The sequence below is a fragment of the Mercenaria mercenaria genome, chromosome 18, assembly GCF_021730395.1.
Source record: "Mercenaria mercenaria strain notata chromosome 18, MADL_Memer_1, whole genome shotgun sequence".
In the NCBI taxonomy this organism is placed as follows: domain Eukaryota; kingdom Metazoa; phylum Mollusca; class Bivalvia; order Venerida; family Veneridae; genus Mercenaria; species Mercenaria mercenaria.
In genome coordinates, this window is record NC_069378.1 from 44,962,116 (window position 1) to 44,990,000 (window position 27,885).

General features: G+C 33.6%; 1 protein-coding gene across 1 annotated transcript in view; it reads right to left on the bottom strand.

The window, feature by feature from the left end:
* LOC128550842 (uncharacterized) overlaps nt 1-27,039 on the bottom strand; it is a 37,885-nt gene extending 10,846 nt beyond the window's left edge. The window contains exons 1-5 of the mRNA XM_053530688.1: nt 26,736-27,039; nt 11,584-11,789; nt 8,663-8,753; nt 5,197-5,614; nt 3,210-3,394 (exon numbers count right to left, since the gene is read on the bottom strand). Of these exons, the coding sequence (XP_053386663.1) occupies nt 3,210-3,394; nt 5,197-5,614; nt 8,663-8,753; nt 11,584-11,759 (870 nt within the window). The 5' untranslated portion in view covers nt 11,760-11,789; nt 26,736-27,039. The remainder of the gene's footprint in view (nt 1-3,209; nt 3,395-5,196; nt 5,615-8,662; nt 8,754-11,583; nt 11,790-26,735) is intronic.
* Between the last annotated feature and the right edge of the window lie 846 nt (nt 27,040-27,885).

Here is a 27,885-nt window from a genome sequence, read left to right on the forward strand (position 1 = left end):
AAGAACCTAACATGCCCCATGCACAACTACTGTTGTTACTGATTACTTGTGTGAAGTTTCATTAAATTGTGTCAAGGGGATGAGGAGAGATGGTGCGCACAAGATTGTGTCTATGTATATAGTATAGTAACAAAAAAACAAAGTCCCATAACTCTGCAAAAAAATTTTTCTAAAAGAACCTAACATGCCCCATGCACAACTTCTGCTGGTACTAATCACTTATGTGAAGTTTCATTAAACTGTGTCAAGGGGATGAGGAGAGATGGTGCGCACAAGATTGTGTCTATGTATATAGTATAGTAACAAAAAAACAAAGTCCCATAACTCTGCAATTTTTTTTTCTAAAAGAACCTAACATGCCCCATGCACAACTACTGTTGGTACTGATCACTTGTGTGAAGTTTCATTAAATTGTGTCAAGGGGATGAGGAGAGATGGTGCGCACAAGATTGTGTCTATGTATATAGTATAGTAACAAAAAAACAAAGTCCCATAACTCTGCAAATTTTTTTTCTAAAAGAACCTAACATGCCCCATGCACAACTACTGTTGGTACTGATCACTTGTGTGAAGTTTCATTAAATTGTGTCAAGGGGATAAGGAGAGATGGTGCCCACAAGATTGTGTCTATGTATATAGTATAGTAACAAAAAAACAAAGTCCCATAACTCTGCAATTTTTTTTTTCTAAAAGAACCTAACATGCCCCATGCACAACTACTGTTGGTACTGATCACTTGTGTGAAGTTTCATTAAATTCTGTTAAGAGGATAAGGAGAGATGGTGCGCACAAGATTGCGTCTACGGACAGACGGACAGACGGCCAGACGGAAAGACGGACAGACAGACAGACAACCTGAAACCAGTATACCCCCCCCCCCCCCCCCCTTACAACTTTGTTGTCGGGGGGTACAATCAGGAGATGTACTTTAGTCAGATTGAGGGTATTTCCTAAAGAAGCGTTGAATTTATACACTGAGTATGGGGCGATATTCTACGGCCAACACACGCTGAAGGCTGATGTTGTAATAACTGAACACGTTTTCAGTACATTCTCATAAACAAGACGACCTGACCTTGATATCATTAAGATGAATATTCAGACCAACTTTCATACAGATCCCATGAAAAATATGGCCTCTAAAGAGGTCACAAGGTTTTTTATCATTTGACCTACTGACCTACGGTAGTTATTGACGGCACGTGACCCAGTTTCAAACATGACCTAGATATCATCAAGGTGAACATTCTGACCAATTTTTATGAAGATCCATTCACAAGTATGGCCTCTAGAGAGGTCACAAGGTTTTTCTATTTTTAGACCTACTGACCTAGTTTTTGACCGCAGTTGACCCAGTTTCGAACTTGACCTAGATATCATCAAGATAAACATTCAGATTACCTTTCATACAGATCCCATGAAAAATTTGGCCTCTAGAGAGGTCATAAGGTTTTTTTTATTATTTGACCTATTGATCTAATTATTGAAGGTGCATCACCCAGTTTCACACATGACCTAAATATCATCAAGAAGATCATTCTGACCAATTTTCATGAAGATCCATTCCAAAGTATGGCCTCTAGATAGGTCAAATGGTTTTTCTATTTTTAGACCTACTGACCTAGTTTTGGGCCGCAGTTGACCAAGTTTCAAACTTAACCTAGATATCATCAAGATAAACATTCAGACCAATTTTCATATAGATCCAATGAAAAATATGGCCTAGTATAAAGTTTCATCAACGTTACAGAAAAGAAATAGATGAACTTCCCTAATAAAGTTCTTGTCTATATTACAAAGTTATTCTGATTGGCTGATATGACAATGTCAGTCGTCGTTTAACTACAAGCGTACGCTAAAATGTGTGTATGCAGCATAAATGTGCAACCCGAATCAAATTTACAATCGAATGTGTACCAGACTTTGACTTCAAATTCAAAATCAGTTCTAAGATGATTTTTATTTATCACTTCGTGTTTTATTGTATAACTGTGATTATTATGCGTTTTGTTTTTGTTTGTTTACAATTTGCCTAACATATGTACACTGCTGTGACCGCTAGAGTGGATGTTCATTAGGGAAGTTCACGCAAGTTTATCTTTTTTAACGTTGAGGAAAGCATAAAATAGTTGGAGTATCTCTGCGATACGAAATATTGCGACAATGTGACTGGTGCACGACGGAAGATAAATTACTTTGTTCAATATGCTCGGTATCCATTCATCGAACTGCGTTTGTAGGGGAGAAATGCACGACTGAAATGGGTTATTGCATTTTCTCGTTCATGACCATGGTTCTTATAGAACTCTTAGAGGTAGAATACAAAAATTACAGTGTTTTTCTTCTTATTATTTCGTTTAGGTCTGGTGCCAGTGCATTAACCAGCCGAAAGAAAATATCTAAAGTTAGAGATTTACTGATGGGTTTGACTTGCATTTTAATCCAGTTGATTTATCATATTTTTGTAATGAAAATGAATGCATGTATGTAAACGTACTGAAATACATATTTTCAATCGAAACTAATATATAATATCTTACGACTCCATACCAGTTTTGACAATAACACTTAATCGTCACTACCACTGAAATGCACTTAAACGCGGAGGAATACATGCATAATCCAAAATTCTAATCAAAATTCAAATATAATGTTGATTCATATATTTATTATTTCCTTTAGAAAAAACACCCTTAATTTTATAAAAATAGATAAATAATCTAAAAATTTCAACAGAACCTTTTTACCTCTTCTAAAATTAATGATGTCGCCTCATAACATTATAATTTGCATTGTACAGACGCTACACCACTTGCATGTATATTGTATTCTGTGTTCTGTTTTATTTTAAATTATTTTGCTTTTAGTATGCAAAACCCAGGTCTTATCTTTTAAATGAACTAATTCAACAAGACATTAGTTTTATCAAAAAAAAAAGATATTTTGACAAACGTATGTATACGTTTGTTCGCCAACCGAACTTATATATTTAATAGAAGCAAAACGTATTATTGTGTACTTATTATAGCTTATTATAAATAATGTATAAGTTACTTTGACATACATATCATTCGTACACGATGTTTGGGTACAGAATAGTGTACGGAGATCAGCATTCCATTTAGAACAGTTTTTAGGCAACACTACAAAACTATTTTAGACGAAAACATAGAAACTTTTAGATAAAATTGTATGATTTAACGGTTCACCTGGTTTTGGTGCTTCTTCTTTTCTTCATCTTCCATGTGAACAATTGTGTACCGTACTGGGTCGTCGAAGTTCACCCCAAGAACAAAGTTAACCATTCCATTAAGCATCGTACTTTTACCTGTCCCAGTTTCACCAACTAGCATTATTGTCTTTTCATTGCCCCTAAAGTTGTTTTTCATTTCACCTGATCAGGAAATAACGAAAAATTGATATGAAAGAGTTGATGAATACTACGAATCCACTGCTGAAATAATGTTCAAATTATGATTAAGTAAAACATAGACAATGTAAATTAATTTGATACAATGGCATATCCGATTTCTTTTTTTTTTAAATCTATTAAACTTACTTTGGCAGACAATTTACCTTTCTAAAACACGGGAAGACCTATTGTCTCTGCTTGTAATAATTCATATTGTAGAAATAGAATTTTGAGTGATATGAATCATATTCTGCAGCCGTATAATATTATGCAGTTATGACCTTCATTTGAGAAAGACATCTTACTTCAAAACTTAACCAAACACAACAAAGAACATACGTTTATAGAGAAGAAACAACAATTTTTAACATTTTGTCACCTTAGATGCTAGTTCGTAATATACTTATAGGAAAGATGACCTTCAGCTCTCTGTACAAGATAGTATAGTATTATACTTTCTGTTTTCTAATGAAACGTAACTCTTGCTAATATTGGTAACAGCTATTCGGATTTATTTAAGCTGTCAGAGTATCTTGATGTAAGTGCCTTGCATGAACGTAAACATACAATTTATAAACGTGCTAGAAGTACAAAAGAGATTTTGGTAAAAGCAATCTGACGTCATTTTTAATCATGAAGTTGCAGTTTCACTCGATGTCATATTGATAAATGTTTCTTTCGAGTTTACATTTAAAATGGACAAACTGAATATACGCATGCCGATTTCACTGAAACAACAGTACGATTAATGCTTATTTGCTAGCAATTCTTATCTTAAGACAACAGTATAAGTGTCTTCCATATGATACCTTGATATCATCAATAATATTGACAGAAAACAAAATGGATTCGACTTGAGGTTATTTGTTTGTATTTTCATAAGCTATGTGTGGATTCATAAATTTGATACGGATTTTTAACGACTGTCCCTAGTATTTAGACAGAGTGCAAACGTTTGTTTGTCATTTCTTGGTATATTTCTCTACAAATCATATGATGCAATTATTACAAGTTATTATGCTTCCCGGCTTCGTTAGTTCGATCCCCGGACAGAGCCTACGTTCTCCGCGATGAATTGATAAGAGATACTGTGTCTGAAATCATTCGTCCTCCGCATGTGATTCATATAGGGAAGTTGTCAGTTACATGCTGAAAACACGTTTGTATTGGTACAGAATCTAGGAACACTAGTTAATTTAACTGCGTCACATCACTGAAATACAGCTGAAAAACGGTGCTTACCCCGAAAAAAATAACAACAAATCTTCGAAGCAACAATCACTGAACAAGCGGATTTACAGTTGGAGGTTGTTCAGTAGAGTTACGTTTTTTTTTTCATTGTAAACTTAATTAGTATTTTACGTGTCCACTGCCATACTCGTAAATGATAGGTTTTGTTTGTTTGTTTGTTTTGGGTTTAACGCCGTTTTACACAGTATTTCAGTAATGTAACGGAGGGAAGTTAACCTAACCGGTGTTCCTGGATTGTGTACCAGTACAAACCTGTTCTCCGCAACTAACTACCAACTTCCCCAAATGAAACAGAGATGGAGGAAGAATGATTTCAGACACAATGTCTTTTATCAAATCGTCACGGAGAACATACGCCTCGCCCAGGGCTCGAACTCACAACCCCGAGATCCGTAGATCTGCGCTCTCCCTATTGAGCTAAGCGGGCGGGCTCGTTAATGATAGGTAGTTTAGCAGTCGTACGAGTGTTCTTATCCGAACATTAAATCTTTTACACCCACTTGTAAGCGTTTAGTCCTAATAACAACACGTACCAAATTCAAACTTCTGAGTCATGGCTTCGCTATTCCTTGATTCACGAACTTGTGTAATAGGAAGGGAACGCGTTTCTGGAACCTTATTCTTTTCGACTACAACAGCAAAATCTTTTATTCTGATGGCTGGTGTCTGCTTTGTTTGAACTCGGTCGCTAGGTGGACTGTAAGGACCCTCTTCCTCGTCGAATAACACACGAACTCGAAATGTAAACGGTGTGTTTGACTTCAAGTCAGTCAATGTTGCCTTGTTAGTTTTGAATTCTTGAACGTATGGCTTCCATTTGCTTGAGGGATCATCGGTAAATTTAAAGCTTAGCTGATACGTATCATCTTTCCCAAATAAATGTGGTTTCTCCCAGCTTAAACTGATTGTATCTGCAGTGACATGTTGTATTTCTGGTTTCCCAGGCGTTCTCTGAAATATCAATAGAATTTGCTAAAATATAATCATACAATAAATGTTATCAAAGCATGATTTATATAACTCGCTTCACCATTGTTTGGTCTATAAAACATGATTATATCATTTTATGTTTGCTGGACTATATGTCAAAACATTTTAGATAAATCTGTGAAATTAATATGTCGGTTACTATCATTAATTTACTTTCAATTACAAATTACTGGCTGACAAACCGTAAGTATATAATATAGCTACGGCCGTCTAACGCCTAATGACATTTAATAATGTTTATTTATATCCCTAAAACATTGAGCCTGATTCTGACGCTAAATGCTTTGTTCGGAAAACATACAAACCTTGGATGGCACAGCTTACATGTGGACTGGACAGGGCGATATTAAGTAGAGACCATGTATTTAGATTTGCATATATATTTGTGATATGCGCGGGCACCTGTTCGTTTATGCTATCGGTTATATTTGTGTCAAGCACAAACTAGATTTCTATGATAGAAGAGTCAGTCATTGACCTTAGAGACAAGTATTCCGGTGTGTGCGCATCTTGTAATCGATTAAATTTAAGTTAACCTTTAATTAAAGAAAACATCATGTATATGTATCACTTACTTGGACATCTCTTTTTAGCTACGAGCCTGAATTTTAGTTTTGTATGATGAATAATAGGTCAAAGTAGTATTTAAACCTACTGGTGGCAGAACTATCGACTAGACATGAAGACATACCCAGCAAGATTGACAAAGTGTTAACATTTTGAAAGTGTGACAAAGTTTTAGACGCTGGTATAGATCATGCGCATGGCACGCTGTTTTATGATTTGGGCTATGTGTGTCTAGTAATATTAAAATTCATTGATTGACCTCCAAATAACTGTTTGTTTATGAAATATAATAAACGGACGAAAAGACATATGGAAAACGGAGGAAGAACAAATACATATATTTAAATACAACTCTTTAAAACTAGTAAAACATTTTTCTTTGAATTATGAAACTACACTACACGTGGAGGCTGACAATTCTCTAGACTCTTAAACTTAGGATAAATGACCTTTTGCACAATTTTTTGGAGGACACCGTCATTCGACGGTTCACTCGCAACTCAAAATGATTTGAGCAATACCTTTAAGTTCCAAAATTGCACAATGACTCAGTGCTTAGAAAAGGAGCTAAATTTCCTACTGGAGTTATTATTAAAAATGATTAATTTCGTTTCAATTAAATGATTTGTCAGAATTAGATTTATCCGTATAAGTATGAGAATGCAAGTAAAAAGACGGTAGTTATCTAAATTTATTTTAACTTAACTAAAAATTGATCCTGTAGCAAAGTTTACTTTCAAATGTTATTGTGTTAAAGTGCCACAAAATCCCTCGCATACTTTGATGATATACCACGGCAATGGCACCAAACCAGAAAAAAAATGCCACTGTACATGTTATACACTACCCCTGGGTATACTACTAGTATAAGAACCAAGATCATGAACGGGAAAAAATATTTGTTTATGTTTACTATAGATATTTATATTCCATTGTGTACCTGTTACATTTCTTCAATATTTCTTATCTCATAGAAACAACGCGTAGTAAGTTCATAGTTTCAAGAACGTTACATAACAATCTTGGAACTTTGAAAACGTATATCAGTCGTCGTGTAGCTACACGTTTACGCTACAATGTGTATATGTAGCATAAATTTACAGTGTGAATTAAAGAAACAAGACAAATGTATACCAACTCAAAATCATTTCTAAGATAAATATTCATTCATCATTTCGAGTTTGTTTTCTTGTATAACTGTGAATATTTTGCATTCTGCTTTGTGTTTGTTTACATTGCGCCAACCGTGTGCACACTGCTGTGACTTCTAGACCGGATGGCCTGTAGGGAAGTTCACACAAGATTTTTCAAAAGCATAATATATGTGGAGTATCTGTGCAATATAAAATATTGAGACAATGTGACTGGTACACAATGGAAGATCAATTATAGCAAGTTCAATATGCTTGGTATCCATTTATCCAACAACGCGTATTAGGTGAGAAATACACAATTGAATTGAGTTATTGCATTTTCACGTTCATTACCATTGTTCTTATAGTATACCTTTGTTGTTTTTGTTGTTTTTTTCTTTCCGTCTAGTGCCAGTTACCAGGTGTGCGTAAATGCTATAAAGGGGATTAAAAAGTAAGGCCATGTAGAGTTATGATTTTGTGCATTGCAATATCCTTTGATGTCCTGTACCTTTGTATTCAGTTCGAATGAATACACTTCAGCATTTCAAAACTGTGCATTACATATTAAATAAATTATCTAATCAAGGAGGATAACTGAAAACGTCAGCAAGAGATAATTGTAAGTTGCACTTGCTCGGAATATCATGTATCGTAGTGCAGAAACTCCTGGAATAGTTTTGGAATTGTAATTCATATTAAAATTTATAAGGAGATCCTTCGGAAGCATAGAATGCAACCAATCAAAATAATAGTAGACACGGTTTGATTTAATATGTGAGTGAGCGGTAACAGAATGAGCAAAACTCCTCACATCCACTAGCACCAGTTTAAGCGGAATACTATTACACAGATATTAAATGGACTCCAAGATTCTAAAAGACATAAAAAACACTAAATCCATGTACAGGGAGACTGGTTCTGGTCACCACATGACACATACAATTTGCTGTAGTGAAAGGTACTACTTTTTAGTATATTTTGACCCTTTCAGAAATAATTTCACGCAAGTTTCATTTCATGGTAATATGGATCGCGGGGTCTGTAGTTTGATCCCCAGACTGGGCGTATGTTCTCCGTGACGATTTGAAAGAAGAGACTGCGCCTGAAATCATTCGTCCTCAGCCTCTGACTCACGTTGGAAAGTTTGCATTTACTTGCTCAGAACGGAATTGTACTTGTGCAGAATGCAGGAATACTGGTTAAGTTAACTGCCCGTCGTTACATAACTAACTTTAAAGATATCATTGCAAGAAAAAAAAAACAACGTTAAACCCAAAATAAAAAAAGAACTTTTTAATACTCTTACCATTTGCCTTCCAGCTTGTGGTTGTCCTATATTCACTTGTATTTGGAACTGTTCTGGCATTTGTTGTGCTGAACCTTGGATTGATATTTTCCTGAAATGAATAATAGTGTCTTTTACAATTTTTGATGTTTTTAAAATCTAAATACTTTTAGTCTCGAAAAAGATAATGTGAAAAAGATAAATCTGTGTATATACGTATATGTAATTGAGAAATAAACTAACAAAAACATTTGTTGTGGGTATCTAAATACTTTAGTTCATAAATTGTATTCAAAATAGAAGTAAAGCTGACGAGACACTCCTCAGATCGATTCAGTTGCAAACTTATCAGTTATATTCGATTAAGTGAGGCCTATATGTCGCTGTGTTTTTGCCTCTTACTCATTTTTATTTCTCCAACAATATCAAGATATAAATATCAATGTTTTAAATAAAGACAATACAACTTTGTTTCATATTTCTATACACTGGGTTAAAAATCTAAGCATATAAGATTACTCAACTCGTTAGTTAGACCTTTTAAAACATTCAAACGTAAACAGCGATATCTTGAAAAAAAAAATGCTATCTTGTATTTGATACTGTAAGTGTAGAAATATTCGCGGGCTTCAAATTTTTGCGATAATCGCGGTGAACGGCAGTCCGCGAATTCATGATTACCGCAATTATTTCATCATAATTTTTTACTAATAAGTTATATTTCGGCGCAAATACGAACCATTTCAATCTAGTCTGTAGAAGTATGCATGACGTGTCATTATGCATTTGTATTTTCATGTACCTTCATGAATATAATGAATATAAACAACTTATTAGTTATTGTATTTTATTCAATTATTGAAAAACAAAATTGTGTTTTGTGTTATGTTTTACTAAAACACTTGTAAACACTTGCAAACATGCACAAATAAAAAGTGTCAAACGCGGCAATTTAAACCATTAAAACAAATCTTGTTAAGAAACGATTAAATGATCATTAGACCACTTTCTATCAGCTGTAAAAACATTCGCTATTGAGATAAAATTTCTATTGTTGATTTAATCGGTTTTCAATTCAGTCCTTTTATAAACAGCCCAAGTACATTTTATGATGCTCAACAGATGATGACTATAATCAATACCATTTTGATTGTTTGTATTGTCCAATTTATTTGACCTCTCAAAATATGGACCGGGCTTTCATTATATTCTGTTCGAGCCTATACAAAATTAACATGAAAGCTGGGAACATGTTTTAACAGGTCAATTAAATAGTACAATATATGTAGGTGCTGATTGAAAAACAATTTCAATGTCTATAAACTATTAGAGGCATATAGCGTGTCAAGGTTTATGAACCTATGACTGATCCGTGACGTAGTTCCAATTCGTCCGTGTTTTATACAAGTTAAACTCTTGTAGTAGCCTCCCTTGAATAAATATTTGCCGTGCGTGAATTCATGATTTTAAGCCTAGGTCTCCACGAATTCAAAATTGCCCGAATATATCTACGATGCCGAAAATGTGTCGTTCGCAAAATTTGTCTCCGTTAATTCATATACACTTACAGTAGGCCATTTCTTGCTTTTTAAAGTGAATTTTACCTCTGATAAGAATGCTACAGGGTTAGACGTATTTGAAAATATTGAGATACTTGCGGTAAAAGTATATTATTTTGCCTTTATTATTATTTCACATAGTGTGGAAGAAATGTAGGTAGGTTTTACATCTGCTCCAAGGTCATTATTGAATGTAGGGAGCAGAATTTAAAACAAACTCACAGGACTCGGCCATATCTGCTCATAGTTTGAGCTAAATTTCTCACCGATTAAATCATTTTACTTGAGGCTTCCTAGAACAATGTTCTCGACATATTTATTTTGTGTTTTATAACTGTTTACTAATATTTTGAGGTTTCTTGTGTCAAAATTACTTGTTTAATGAATTCTCTGCGAACGTTTTGTACAGTGGTTATCACTTTGAAATGTATCTGTACTTGAGGAAATATCATAAATTATACAGCATTTTAAAAAAGCGACACAGTAAAAGTTGTTTAAAAATTACAACACTGCGAAACAATGTTACCTGTAAGACTGTATCAAGATAATTCATTTTTCAAACATTACTATAAAGGGTCTACCGGCTTGATAACCTAACGAATTATAAAACCGTCAGTATATTTTTTCACAGTGACCACATCATAACCGTTCCAGTAATGTATAGTACAATGTGACATTTTATTAGACCCATACAATTATTTTAAAAATCTTTTAGGATCCTAGGCTCAATCGTCAAGCAACAGAGACCAGAAGTCCTATAAAAATGATAAATTGCTCATTTATTTTACCATTTTGTCAAAAAGTATGAAATTATGTGATGGACACTAAATAAACATGTACGCTATATGTAATACGTGCGCACATAATTATTATAATATGATAATAGTAAAATACACATATATATCATCTCCTCTTTGCCACCGAATTTACATCATAGATATGCTAGAACAGTTTGCAAATATGTTTTACGCTCCTTTGAAGGCATGAACTTAAATTAGTTCTGACAATAAACGCTTTGGCTAGCCACTATCATCTGTAGTAACATTTATAGACAATTATAATTCATTCAGCTGTGTTCAAAAATGCATAAATAAGGCAAACTTACTTACATAATTTTGACTCGTCTTCAAAGTTTTGTGTGTTGGTGAGAAAAGGTATTATTAGGTCATCGTATACCTGTTGGGTTAATGTGTTCCGGTCATCCGTGATCGAGCAATCACAGGTAGAACAATATGTATTTAAAAGGAATTTTGAAGGTACATGAAGATAAGCTTTGCGCGAATAGCTATTTGAGCTTTTCCAGTTAGACGAAACGAAACTGGAATTTATACAAAGTGTATTAATATCCTTCAGAAAAAAATATCCCTATAACAAAATGCTTACCTCTGCTCTTCATTTAACTGAATTCCTTCAGACACAGAAACGGTTACATGGTTTCTTGTAAATCGGACAACTTTATGATCATCAAGGTGACGTTGACAAAGGTACTCATTGCATTCCTTGCAATAGCAGACTGAACTGGAGGAAGAGGTTTCTTCTTGGCATGCATTGCAGTTCATAGTTTTGCCTTCCCTGTCTATCGTAAGAGGCTGTTTAATAATTATTATTAGAAATTAATAATCTAACAGCAAGAATCAAGAACCATAGCATTGTCATGTAACAAGGTTTTCAACATTTGACAGTTACCTTAGCGACCCTAAATACAATTCCATGGACGACATTTAAGCTTGCTATACACCATGTTGGATACACCATGTTGGTGACAATTTGTCAGTTCGGATTAGTTATTCATCCAACGTTTGTCTAGTTCTAGAAATTGTGAGCTTGACCTTGTCCTATGACCTACAAAGACATTTATTAGCTAAAGGAAATAAAACATCAATCAATTAGCCATTTGAAACTTTTTAAAGGTTGGATTGGAAAGGGACAATATTATTATAGCACAAACTTGAGTAATGATAACCTTGGCCATGCTTGTTAGTTTAGGTCACGTAAAGATGCATGTAAAGAACCACTGAATTCTAATATTGAATATCTCAAGATCTCTAGAATATATCCGCATGCATAACAATATATAACATATCGATTCCTCTTTGTTCTGTCACTGGCAAGGGAATCTGCGACAACTTACTATGCTGAGGTGAACATTAGGCTGAACGTTCAAAGGTAAAATGTCAGATGATATTTTAGTATGAAGAGTAAATAAATATAAAGCATGACACACATTACTCCAGTTTTCATAAAATGAAAGTAGCTGTGCAATATGGAATATTGAGACAAATGTCAAAGAGCGGTCTGAATATTCGCAGTTACAAATTTTGTTTTGTAATTCATATTTTATTTCCAGAGAAACTCCTTTTACATGTTCACATAATATAGCATAAATCTTTCAGTAAATCGATAGCATGATATGTTGAATTACAAACAGATAACTGCACATAGTACATAGTGACAAAGTCAGTGAATAACAACAACAACAGTCGTGAATATTCTATTGCCAGCAAAGATATCATCTAATATTATAGATATTCCTACTTATAGACAGAACAAGATAACTGAAGGGAGATATAAGCTGTTATTAATGATACATACTTTCTGACTAAGTTGTTTCCCTTTGTAGGGCTGTGTTAAAAAGCTAAAAAAATTATAAAAAAAAGTTATTTTTATTCTTTAAAATTTTAAATTATCTTTATAGTAATATTTCTTATTCTTAATAACAATTTAATCAAGTCTTTTCTAATTTACCTAACCCATTGTAGGACTATGTATTAAGAAAAAATATTTTGCCAGTGGTTAGGTTATAAAGTACAGTGAATATCAGTATCTTCAGTTTGTTTAAGACAATAAAAATATTCATCGAGTTAAAGAGAGAGAAAGAAAAAAGACAGCAAAAGGTAACAGAATCTAGTTCTAGTTTGTAAGACAAGGTTGTTAGTTGATACTGTAATATCTTGAACACAATACAATAGGAGTACTCAAGGAAAAACAACAACAACAACAACAAAAATAAAAGAAAGGAAAAGAAAATAGAAAGGCAAGGGGGTTTAGCGCGTGAGTCTTCTATCTGTGTGACCGGGTGTTTATTTGGAGGGAGTGGGCAACCTATTTTTAAACTGAAACAAACAATATAGAAGCGCTTTAACTTTCAATCTTTTGATATAAGCGCATAAAAGGTAGAAAGAAGGAGCATTTATATAAATCTGGTATAATAGTACCCACAATAATATCTTTTCAAAGAATTTCTAATCTATCAACAGGAGGAAATGTCTCTATTGACTTTCGAAATTTAACTACATTGTATTTTTTTACTTTAAATAAGTATTTAATACTATTTTTCAGTCCTTCCAGGTTTGGCAAAGCACTTTTCATTTTACACGAATAAATATATGATTTACATGAGATAAGGGCAAGGTTAAGTACATCTGAAAACAGTCTGTTACCAAATAAAATATCAGTACTTGTCCAGTTTGCACATAATGTAATTGACACTTACTTTGAATCCATTTTCTATTATTCAACCAGAATGTGGTTATAAATGGACATTCGTAAAACAGATGTAAAATAGTTTCTGAAGCTCTATGACAAAAGGAGCATTGGTTATCATGTACAATACCCATTTTGAAACAAAGATGATTAGTTACTAAGCTTCTGAGATTGATTCTGTACTGTAACTACTGTAGTTTTGGATCTGTTGTAACTTTAAAAGGTAGACTATTCATCTTTTGCCAATTAAAGTTAATTATATTTATCACATTTATCCATTTTTGCTGAGATATAGGTTTGGGTTTTGTTACCACAAGTGAGTCGTACATAAACCTACATCCCTGTTTTTTGTTTAAGAATAACTGTAGACAAAAGAGGTTATAACGGAAAGTGTTTTTTCTTCGCCTTATGTGAAACATGCAAGGTTTGTAAGCTCGGATTGCCAATACAATATTATTATATAACAAGAAATTGTTTCCTTCTATTTCATATATTTCTTGAAACAAATCAAATGATAGCAGATTTCCGTCTTTGCACATAAAGTCAATTAATAAAAAGGCACCTTTACAAATAAAATTTCTAAAACAGAAAAGCTTTCTGCCTATATGAAATTTATGACCATTAAAAATGGGTTCTGAAAGAAAATCTTCCCAATTTGCTGGAGTCTTTACAAAAAGCAATTGGTGTATTCCTGAGAAATGGATTTTTAACTTCTGAAAATTTCTTTTGTAAAAAATGTGTGCCATATTTTTCAATAGAATGAATCCATGGATACATGCTACTAACTAAATCATAATAAGAGGAGTTACTGGTCAAATACCTTCTAAACCATGAACATTTCATGACTATTATGAACTTTTCAACATCAATTACTCTTAAGCCTCCCCCTTTAAAGTCTTGTTTTACTGTATCTCGTTTTACCTTATCTGGGTTTTTATTCCACAAAAACTTAAAGAACATATTTTCTATATCTTTTATTATATCACGTGAGGGGGTAGGAAGACTAGCAAAAAAATGATTAATTTTTGGTAGTGCTAATATTTTCAAAACTACATTTTTTTCCAGTAGGAGTTAAAATCCTTTTAGACCAAATTGTCAATAGAGTTTTAATTTCTTCAATTTTTGGGCCAAAATTCAATTGTACAATCTCTTCTAAGGCTGTTGTAAAATTTACTCCCAGCAACTTAAAGGTACTTTCCCACTGCAACAATAAATCTGGACAAATACAGATAATTACTGTTCCTTAAAGCACCAATCCAGACTGCTTTAGTTTTATCTACATTTACATGTAGTCCTGAAATTTCTGCATAGAACTTTAACATGTTTACAGTATTTCTCAGTGACTTTGCCGAACCATCTAACAAAACTGTAGTGTCATCGGCATATTGTGATCATACCTGATCAAATATATTAATTCCTTTTATGTTCAAAAGAAAGATTCATTATATTGCCTTGAATGTTTCGTGTCAACAAACTTGCAGTTTATGCCCCAAAGACATGGAATGTCAGAAATCAGCCTCCATGATTATATTTTTTCTTTTAGGTGTTTGTATATCAGGCGTTAATTTATTTATTCTGATCTTTGGATTGCCTATTTATATTAAATGTACAAATATCAATGCAATTATGCAATGTTAATCGATATCAGAGCCAGAGCCTTAATTTGGCGTATGTATTTACTCTGGTGGAAAATAGCGTTCTTGCAACATCATTATATTTACAAAAACGTTTTAGATCATATTGCAGTTATTTTGCAAGATTGTCAGTATTGCCATAAACATAAACCTCTCGCTCTTTTAGAGATCCCCTGCTTATAGCTATACACTGTGCTGCCATAAGGTAGACCTGTACGTTGGAATAAAAGTGAGACACTTATAACGTGGTTGATCACAAATTCAAAGATCAATGTTTTAGTGACAAATAACGAAAAGAAGAATAGCCAATGACGATTTCGAGGCTTTTTATGGATTTTTTTTCTATTGGTTAAAAGAGAATACTTATTATTTGACAACAATTTATCATTATAGCAGTCCACATAAACAAGAGACGCGATTTTAAAGTGAAACCACCTTTTTAATTTTCGGTGACTGACAAATAATAAAAGATATTTAGTTGTTTGCAAAAAAATCACGTAAATTCACACTCAAACTTTTCTTCACCCATCAGATCACATTCTGGTGCCACAAAAATGAGTTTTGTGCCCTCGTTACCAACAACTAACTAACATAACAGAAATTATCATGTAACTTCAATGAGCTCAACAAAATAATTTCTAGCACAACTATTGTTATGAAATGTGTTATTATGTTACATACTACAACGTGCAAAAGCAAGGAATATGACGAATTGAGACATGTTATTATAATAAGCTAATTTGAAAAGATAACAATCTAATAACAATATGTGACAGGTGGTAAATGACTCATAACCTAATCAAAAGTATGCTGTTATTTCTACCGTCCAGTTCGATTTTCTTTAAAAAACGCTTTCCTGTACTCTGATTTATAAGTTATAAGTTAAAACGAAAAAAGAACTAACATGTAACCTACAGCCTTTTTCTCCATCCAAATCCTGTAAGCAGTCCCTTTGTTTCAATCAACTTACACTAATTAGAGCCATTCACAATAACAAGTCAATAGATAAATTGAATAATCCTAAAATATTTTAATCCTGGCATGTCGTTAAGTAGGCAATATCATAGAAAAATTACACAATATTCACTTGAGAATAAATCGATTACCTTACTGAAGATATTTAGCTTTAACCTAAAACAAAAGCTATATTTCTTCTAGGAATGAAGTCTATATGTAGCATTGGGTATTGCAAAAATAGGCAGGCGCGAAGATATTTGAAGGCCAGAACAATTGTGCGTAGTCTTGTGTTAAAATACTTTTTTAAAATGTTCTTCACTTACATGAATAGATCAGCATCTGTATCATCATATACTATGACACCATAAAACAAGGTATTGCATGTACATCTTTCAAATGAAAAATAATGATGCGAGGGTGCTTTAAAAAGTTCTGTTACTGATATACGTCCAAATATAAGTACATTATTTAATGTTTCATTTTTAAAAGCAGGTAATTTAAAAGCGGTATTTAACACAAGAGCTGTCGGAAGACATTAACGCTCGACTATTCAACAATTTTGTCAATTGAATAAATACAAGAGTCAAAAAAGGGGCATAATTTTGTAAAAATGCAAAACAGGGTTATGGAACTCATACAGTGCATATCAACTCATGACAGTGGACAAGTGTGTGAAGTTTCAATCCATTCCCATAAGTGGGTTCTGAGATACCAGCTTACATATAAGAATTTACCATAAAATGCTAAATTGAAAAAGGGGCATAACTTTGTAAAATGCAAAGTAGAGTTATTGAATCTTTGCACTGCTTGTCAAAATTATGACAGTGAACAAGTGTGTGAATTATACACACTTTCCCCTTAATGAATACTGAGATATCATCTTACATGCAAAAACTTAACAGAAAACAGCTATTTTCGAAAAAGTGGCATAATTTTGAGAAAATGCAAAGTGGAGTTATGGGACCTGCACAGTGCATGTTAGATCATAACAGTGAACATGTGTGTGAAGTTTTATCCATTCCAATTGATTGATATTGAAATACCAGCTGACATACAAAAACTGCCTAGTGGAAAAATGGGCATAATTTAAAATAAAAAAACGAAGAAGAGTTATGGGACCTGCTTAGTGCGTGTCATTCAATTTATCCCCGTTAGTGAGTACTGAGATACCAGCTTACAAACAAAACCTTAACCAAACATTTCTAAGTCGAATAAGGGGCACAATTTTGTAAAAAGGCAATAAAGAGTACGGAACCAGGCACCTCTCTACACTTTACAAAATTATGCCCCTTCTTCAACTTTTTGGTTAAATTCTTATATGTAATCTGAAACCTGTACAGTTTGTCAGTTCATCACAGTGAATAACTATGTGAAGTTTCAATTCATTCCCACAAGTGGTACCAGCTTACATACAAAAACTCAACCAAATCCGACGCACGGGCGAGTCCAATAGCTCTTCTTTTCTGTGAATAGTCGAGCTAAAGATTAAGTCCGGTTTTCATGACCCTGAGATGCTTGTCGTAAAGGTCAGCCTAAGACATCGTTTACTTCCAAGAACAGGATAGGGATTTCAGAAGGAACATTTAAAACTGTTCTGACAAAGCATTTAGGTATGGTCTTAGATAGGTCTGTTCTGGAGGGATCTCTCTTTGATTGATTCCTGATCAGAAAAAGAATAAAGCTAGATTACAATTTCTAGAGACCTGCTAAAACAATTTCAAAATTGCAACGCTAACAAATATCTAACTTTCAAACAGAAGACGGAACTTGGGTGTTTATGTTAGAACTCCGAAAACGATCTAACAAGAATCAATGGAGAATAGGAAATGAAACACGGCCTTTAATATCAGTGTCAGGGAAGCGCTAAAAGTCTTTTTGTGTACAATTTTCTGTAAGTATTGTGACCCAGTTGTGAGATTCCTTGTCAAACAGGAAAATATATTACAGTGCTCCAACTCTACGGCGGTCCTCTGAACAACAATTCCCACTTTGCAACAACACTCACTACTGACTCCAAAATATGCTTATTGAAATTTACTTTACCTCTCTACATTAACACAATAATCAGCTCCCTCCGAACAACAATCACATTTTCCGTCTCTCAAAGGGTGTTGTTGTAGACTGGGAGAACAGTACCTTTTTTGTTTGTGTTTGGTTTTACGTCATACCGATACAATTACAGATCATATGGTGATTTTCAAGCTTTTCATAGTGGAGGAAGAACCCGGGTGCCTTTCCGTGCATTATTTCATTATGAGCGAGCACCTTGGTAGAACTACCGACCTTCCGTAATTTCAGCTGGTGTTATCATTATGTTGAATTATACGCCCGAAGTGAGACTCAAACCCACACTAGTGAGGGGCAAGTGATTTGAAGTCGATGATTTTAGCCACCCGGCAACGGAGGCACCTACAATACTAGCAGTTTCTACAAGAACACGGTACTTAATACCATTAAGAATTTCCATGAGAAAACTAGTTTGAAATGCATTTTCCTCTTCCATGACAATGATACAAGCCAAATAAAAGTAGTGTCGTCATTAATTTTCTGCACACCCATAAGGTAAATATACATCAACACCCACCACATTATTCCGATTTATGTTCATGCGACTTTTGTCTATTTCTTCTTGAAACAAATACTAATGGCAAACTACTCTGACTATTTTAGCAAAAATGAACAGAAACTTCCAATTTCAAAAATTTAAATTGTTTATTGTTAGTTCCTCTCGCAACTTTATTATATTGTAATATTTGTTGAACATTCATATTACCAGTAGAAGGGGTTATAAACCAATATATACCGTGAGTTTTCATGAGTTTAAATCTTTGTCCAAGTTCCCCAAAGCCGAGTATCTACACATACCATATGGATGCATGATGATCGGACTTTGACCTTGGACGCGTTCCATGACTAAGTTTTACAAAACAATGTTCGGTCTCCGCTGGGTTTTAGATTGACATTTTGACAGCCGGTTTTAATGATACTTAAAGATTAAATTCCAGTTGAGACTGATAATCCATACTGAGTAGTCACTTTAAGATAGTAAATTTAAAACTTAACTTTTAACATGCAATTCTGATATCAGATTTAATTATTATGAAAATTCAAAGTGGCTATTTCCATTTTTCTTATTTCCAAACATGCTGATACATAACTAGTTCAGGATGATTTAGTTGAAATATGGTACGTATGTATCGGATCTCGTTTCGACGGGGTTGAAAGATACATGTATGAGGACTTCCTGTATGTTTAGACAAAGTGTTGAACTAAATCATTCAAGATATTTTAGTAAAACTTCTATTTTATCGAACATTAGATACAATTATCAAAATTAATGAGAAACAATGACCTTTTTCGTACAGAAGTCTTCGAGAAAACGGTATTTATACTATGCAACAAAAATTAAACGGACTTTCATTTCATTCAGAATGTTTTATTAGTTTTTCACAATTATATTTTGTACTGCGTTTTTTTTTCTTATTTTGTTGCTAGGAAAAACTAGTGTAGGAATTGTACGGACGGACACATATTAAAACCAGGAATCGCCGATATCTTCAAATCCATGTTTCAAGTTGTATTTTTAATACATGAACATATTATGGTAAAGTATTATCGTAGTACAGTGGGTTCGAAACTTCACATGTCATGTCTTTGGATCCGCGCGGAGGTTAAGTCACGTCAGAAATGTGTTAAAATATAAAAACGAAATGTTAAAGCATACGGATAATTGAAGAACCTGCTTAACGCAAGTAAAATGGGACAGAGTATTTAGATGACATCTGAAAATTGCGATTACATGTTTTAAATGTAGCCTGTTCACTATCCATATATTTTCTAACGTATGTATTGTATTATAGCAGATAATTATATCACAATACACTAATTTGTACAATGAAGGCAAAAGTTACTACACATATAGGTAAAAGAAACATATATACCCGAAATCTTTTTCCTTTTTTGCGAACCTTTAAATATTTTGAGAAAACCCCTACTGTAAGTACGCAGTCCGCTGTCCGCAGTCCGCGTCGAAGTAAGTTGAAAATCTCTCTGGTGGGTATTTAAGTCAAATAAAACAGAAAATGACTTCAGTCTTCAAAATGTTTCAGATTTGAAGAAATTATCCGATTGGGCACCTTTAATCCCCATGCTTTTTCCATGCAATAACCGTACATTCCTTTCAGCGGGAAGTATGACACTTTATGTAAATATTAAGCAGTTACACGTTTTGTGATTACAAGTCGAAATAGGCGATCTCGCTAGAAAAGGTCAGAGTTAACATGTAGAAGTTTTGGATGTACGATTTCCACAGTATAATAATATTCTGAATGTTTCGTAATGTGCGCAATACTATCTCATTTCCGAGTCTTCAACTGTGAATGGTTTGACTTGATCCACCCAAAACATATTAAGCCATGTAAAGGTGGTGTAACATTATATTTAGATCCCAACAGTAATTTACAAAGGCGTCATGTTACGACGTTGAAAATTGACTTCATGGGTGATTTTAACGTTATACCACTATTACATGAGAGAACCACATAAAACATTAACAACCAGGTCAGTACTGCAACTCAAACCAACGGCCCCAAATCGATGAGAGCTTTTGAATTTAACGTTAAAATATGACCCGACTGTAGTTGATCAGTTTTCAGACATCCTGTCCATGGATACATAACACATATAGTCACCAATTTTACATAAAGATGTACAGCTAGGATTTTATTTCTATATCTGACCAGTATCTGCAGAGTTATGGCCGATGAATTTGCAAATAATTAGATGTGGCGCGCTCGAATGTATAACTAAACGTTTATTGCTTACAGTCCTGAAAACTACAGAAATGTTAATATGTGCTGTATCGTAACAGGCAAATTGCGTAAGGTTATTGGGATCAGTTTTCGACCTGACTATAGGTGATCAATTTTCAACGAGGGTCAAATTTTCACGCTTGTATGGATCATTAAATAACGGGCGGGGTCAATTTTCAACGTTGAAAATTGATCAGTCATCCGTTGAAAAAGGACCCATGGGGTCAATTTTCAACGGGGTCAATATATAATGTTACACTGTAACTAAGCGTAAAATGTGTTAACTAAAACGAGGCAACAGTAGCATATCGAACTTATCAACCGAATTTGTTCCCAAGGTTACGTAGTAATGTATCCAATTGATCTTTCATCGGAACATTTATGTGTACTTCTTTTACTTAACTATTATTATTATTATTATTATTATAATTTAATTGATCATAATATATATATACAAAATAACCTAGCCTACAACAATCTACGCGTCTACAAAGAAACCTGATAAAAATAGATTAGTGATCTTAAACCAGAAAATAACTTCAGACGACCTTCAGCTTTTCCCAGAAGAACTGAAAATGAAAATACACAGGCTAAACTTGAAAACGAAACTCGCATGAATTCTTGGAAGAAATTTTAGTTTCGTTTTCTATTACGGCTAGATATAATTCTCCATGTTTTAGGACATACTTTACATTTAAAAGATGATAAAACAAGATATCGAGTTGGCATGTGATTAGTATTCAACGCTTTGTTTTGTATTTTACTGCTTAATGATTATATTCATTCAAATTACGTAAATAAATGTATGATCTTTCAATTATGTGACAATGTATGATCTTTCAATTATATGACAAAAGTCATAATATGTCAACTGCGTTTCAAATGTATCTTAGCTGCAGATCTAATGCTTGGGAAAACCGGAAGTTTTAAACAGTTTTATATTATGTAGTGCAAGTATAGTTTCGTGGATGAGATTTTTTTTTTTTTTTAACTTTTAAAGGCACTGACTTTCAGATCGCACAACAAAGAAATAAAATGATTTTGAATATCAGGAATGTAATGCTATATTTCTTAGAAGTTCAACTAAGTTACTGACAGAATATAAATTATGGAATCACATAAGAATTGGCGGTTTTTACTAATTTTACAATTCAAAATTGAAAAGCGTTTAAACAGGGTATCGGAGGTACATTGCCTTTATTATATCGCTTTATATCTAACTACCGTCAAGTACGTATTCCTGCGCAGTGTATTTGTCAAGACCGCAGGTAAATGTTTATTGCCGTGCAAACATGGGTTTAATTCCCGGCCTTCTTTTAGTAATCTCATGAACATGATGAACAGACTGTATCAAACCGAGTCTACTATTATTCTAGTTGGTTGCAATCTATGCTTTCAAATGATCTTTTTACATATCTTATTACAAATCTGCGTGACTCAGTACAATTTATATCGGAGAAATGATTCATTTTAACAGCAAAAACTGTATCGCTTCAGTAGCCGTGAATAGGTGTAGAGGCATTGTAACTATTATTATTATTTTGTACTTTCATCTAGTACACCATCGTAGTTATTTATATTTTAAGAGGTTAGAGAACGGCCAAGTTCTTGTAGTAATTTCTTCTTTTAAATTTCAACTTTAACCCAGTGTTATCTAATATCATTGCTTTGTAGATCGAGATAGGATCATTTTCAAACAAAAAAAGTAAAGTGTAAATTATCCGGAAGCACAATGATCCCCAAATAATCGTTTTATTTAAATGGGTACTGTACAAAACTATGAGGATGATAACATACACCTGATACCTTATCATATTGTCTACCATACAAAAGTATAACTCATCCATTAAACTAACTTATCAAAATAATACGATAACAACCAGTCGTATTATATATTTAAAGAAACAGTACTTTGAAAATACAATTATGAAGAATCGAAACATGTTTATGACGAAAATGCACACGTAAATAAGAGTAGTAATAGTAAATAATAGTGCAGTAAATTAAGAGTTCGCCTTTTGTGTTAAGCAATGGAATTACAAGACACATAATAACGCACACCTGTTCAAAGGCTTTCATTCTAAACATTATGTTTCGCTAAAATATATATATATTCCTAGCGTGAAATAAGTCCGTTTTCCAAAATAATGATCATAGTGTTACAAACAATTGTACATATCTATTTTATATACATGTAACAAGGTTTTCGTTGCAAATACATCTGTTTATACTTGTATGTATTTGTAAAAATACTAAAAATAAACTTTTAAAAAATGAACCTCAAGATAATTGTATAATTTAAAAGAAAATATAAAAAGATTTATCGTTTCATTATTGTTAATAGATATGCATTGCTCATAAACACTTGCTTGGTTATCGTGGGTGTCCAGTGTGGGTCATTGTCGCATATATGGAGCACAAAAGAACAAAATGATGATACTACAATGTCAAGAAAAGTCTCAATGAAACTACGACTTTTTGATAGGTTGATATATCAAAACAATGACACTTCGATGGTGAAAGGTCAAAATTATCCATCATTAAAAAAAATAGGAAACTCCACAGGTCGCTAAACGCAACAAAAAAGAAAATGTTTCAGGCTTGGTTTCATTGATCCTGTTCGTGGACATACCCAAAGGATGATTATACAATACCCAAAGCTATGAAAGCGGGAGTACTGGAACCACCCAGGCCGAAATGGTCATGTTGAGAAACTAAACAGTACCAGTAACACGACATAAGAGTCGTGCTGAACGATCTGAGAAGATCGGAATGTAACAGCCCTGATTATATAAAGCCATAGTTCATATTTTAGTAATTCATGTAGTTCAATATGGCTGAAATATATAATGGAAAAAGACTCCAACCAAAATCCTTTCTTTTGTAACTAAGAAGTTAATGATAGACCTGTTTATTGGATTATATGGGAGACCCTTATTTAGAAGTTGATCAGTTAAATTACAACATTTCACTATATGAATCACTGTGTTTCGAATTTATCTTCGAAGATTTATATTTTAGTGGCAAATAACAAAAAGAATATCCAATGGCGTTTTTACGAAATATTTTCTTATTGATTATAATGAATATATACTAATTTGAGAAGCATTCAATACAAATAAGGGAGGCGATTTATACCTGAGTTGAAGGTGATACCATGTTTTGATATTCCAGTGAATGACAGATAACAAAAGATAATAACTAATATTTGTCTTCACCCATCAGAGAGGAACCAATCCTATGCATTAAGAATGAGTTCTGGTGCCCTCATCACCAACAATTTACTTATCAATTAAAACTTCAAGTGACTTTAATAAGCTGAACAAAACCATTTCTAGCACTAACATTGTTACGAAATTAATTGTGATATTACATATGTCTCCCCCTATGTATTATATATTTAGCTCTGGTGGCCATTTTGTGCAGTGAAGGGGAACGTGCCAGCGACTTTCACAAATGGGGTTAGTACTGATCACTCCTGTTAAGTTTTGTCGAAATCCAACATGCATTTTGACCTATGAAAGCCGAACAAGACCTTTCTACCTTTAGTTCTGGTGGCCATTTTGTGCAGCGACACGAAACGTGTCGGCAGTATGCACAACTAGGCTTGGTACTAATCACTCTTGTGAAGTTTCGTTGAAATCTGTCAAGCAGTTTGACCTGTGAAAGTCTGACGAGATTTGCCTACATTTAGATCTGGTGGCCATTTTGTGTAGCCAAAAGTTCAAATGTAAAATGTATGATGATATTTATGATGAAGAGGACTTGAACTTAAAACACCACACGTCTTACTCCAATGTCAGTTTTCATGAAATTAAGGTAGCTATCTGTATTTAATGTGTTAAGTAATCAAAATGTCAAAGTGTGATCTGAACATTATAATGATATTTCGTGTAATACAAGGAATGGCAGGCCTCGAATTTCTGACATGGATCACCTGTAATAAACTGATAAATTCAACTGCGTGTGGGAATATCAGGTCATGATCATTAGTTTGAAGGTAGCCCCAAACTAATAAAGTACATGGGCGACAAGCAAATACAACCATCCATCAGACAAATGCACATTAAAAAAATAAACAGCATTCATTCAAAAACATTTCACTTGAAACATGTTTATACGTGCACACCAATTGTCCACGAGCATTTATAAACAAAAATGAATACGATCATAGAATAAAGTAGTATCAAACAGACGGCTAATAAAATTTCGCACCAGCAATAGATAGACTGATGGTCCTTTCAATAGAAACAATTTTTTGCTACTTGAAAGACATTTTGTCAGCTTAGGTGAAATCGGTAGGTCAGCAGCACTTAAATACCGAAATGTCTCTCATCTTATACAGCCACTTTAAAGCAACATCAAAAATGACCCTTTGAACAAGTTGACGAAGTTCCAGCAATTTCCGTATCTCTTTGTTTATCTATGGACCCCGTACTTTCCTCAGTTTTTTCATAGGTCGTGCCCAATCCCTGATATTTCTAGAGTGCAAGAAATTGCTAAATATTGGCTCCTCGGTCATTAGCAAAAACGATCAAGTACACATATAATATATGTGTACTAAAAGTATATTATACGTTTAAAGAGGACCACTGTGTGTGAAACCTGAATCAAATGCGAGTTTCGTTTTCAAGTTTACCCTGTGTATTTTGATTTTCAGTTCTTCTGGGAAAAGCTGAAGTTCGTCTGAAGTTATTTTCTAGTAAAAGGGCACTAATCAAATTCTTCTTTGTTTAATATAAAAAACAACTTTTGTTTAATTTACATCAGTTTTTCATACACCCATTTTTTGAAAGTTCTTTAATAAATTAACGAAAAAAATGAAACGAAAATAGTGAGTTGAATAGTTTTTAATGAAATAACAGTCAGTGATGGTCTGCTACCCTAAAATGGCACACACGTGTGCTCTTGTCCGCACTATAAACAGCTACTTTCGGTTTCGCTCTGCAAAACTTGCCATCGTTTGAATACAAACATGACAACCGTCTGATGTCATGCAGAATGTATTCTAGCAGTGAAAATTTGTGGTTAGAGTACACGTTCTATTTACTTTATATCTTTTTTTTACCACGGAAGTACATTTTCGACCGAATTACTGACCTTATTCCTATATTAGCATAAGTGTGCCTTGTCAGATTGTATGAAAATATGACCGGTGTATAGGTTGTCTGATAGTAACAAACTAATCTAATTCATATCAACAATCAAGCACTCCGATCTTTAAAACTGTTTATTTTAATAATTAAAAATGTTATGTTACAAACAAGCTTAAAACGTTAGCAAACGTGTTCTTGTTTTTGGTAAGAAAATGAGAGACATGATAAAAGCAAGATAGCTATGAATAGGAAAATGAACACTGACTCTGGAATTATACATTCTGGCCAAGGTTTTTAATTATTATAGCAAACCATGATTCTTTACGTTCTGGTGCAAATAAGAAAAGCGCTATCACACTTAATATAGAGTTTCATGTGAATGGCTGTTTTAGCTCGTTATCAAATTAAATACTGCGCAAAAACTGTTTTCTGATCAGGAGTTGTTTATTTATAGTAAACAATTTAAATCGCAGAAAAAATATATAGTGTGACAAGATAAAACTGCCATTTTGTGACAATCCTGTATATTAATTAGATAATAATGAAAATCTTACCTTATAACTCAAGACAGAATAAGAATAGAGCCGTAACTAGGCGTAAAATATTTTAACCAGAACGAGGCAACAGTAGCGTATCAAACTGATCCAGCGTTGGATATTGAGCTGACGTAGAAATGTTATTGTATCAAATGATCTTTATCGAAGCATTTAGGTGAACTTAATTTATTTCATTATTATTATCATATTATCATTATTATATAATGTAATTGAATAAATATAATATACATTCCTAAATAATAAATATGTGTATTTGAAAATAAATAACTTAGCCTACAAACATCGACGCGTCTGCAAAGAAACTGTGCAGTGTTTAAGGATAAAAATAGACTGTATTCCTGGAAGAAAGGCTAGTTTTGTTTTCTGTTACAGTTAGGTATTTTCAATATTCAAGGACATACTAAACATTCAAAATATCAAAACAAGCTATTTATTTGGCCGTCTATGTAATGCAGAATTAGTTTCAAGGTTAGACATGCTTTTGTAAAATTAAAGGCACTCCTCCAGATCGTACGACATAATTTTATTTTTATTACAAATCAGAAAACTATTGCTATATTTTTGAAGGCCTTAAAACTTAAAAATGGCGTGGTATTTGAACGCATTGGCCGAGAGGGCTAGGACGCTTTCCTGTGGAGGTGAAGGCCCCGGGTTCGATTCCTGGCTACTCCCATAGCGGTGTATCCTTGGGCAAGACACTTTGTCATGATGCCCCAGTCGACCCAGCTGTAAATGGGCACCAAATTTCTGGGGGTAAGTTATAATTGGTTTTAACTGTTCTTAAAGTAGGGTCGCTCAAAATCTCTACATAGCTCATGTTCATTGTTTCACAAAGCGACGGTCAATATAATTTACCTTTACCTCCTACCTTTAAAGATTAACTACTGAGACATAATAATCAGTTGTTTTGTTTTTATTTTAGTTATTTTTGCACCCAAAGTTAACACGGGGTACCGGGGGTAACTACTTTAGTTATTATGTCTGATATTTAACTACCGTCAAGTACGGGCTCCTGCGTTGTGTATTGGTCAATACCTCAAATAATGTTTCTTGCTGCAGCGAGCCAGGTTTGGTTCCCGACCCAGGCATCCTTTTTTCTTGATTTTGGCATATTGAAGATGGTTTAGACAAAAAAGAATATTATTAT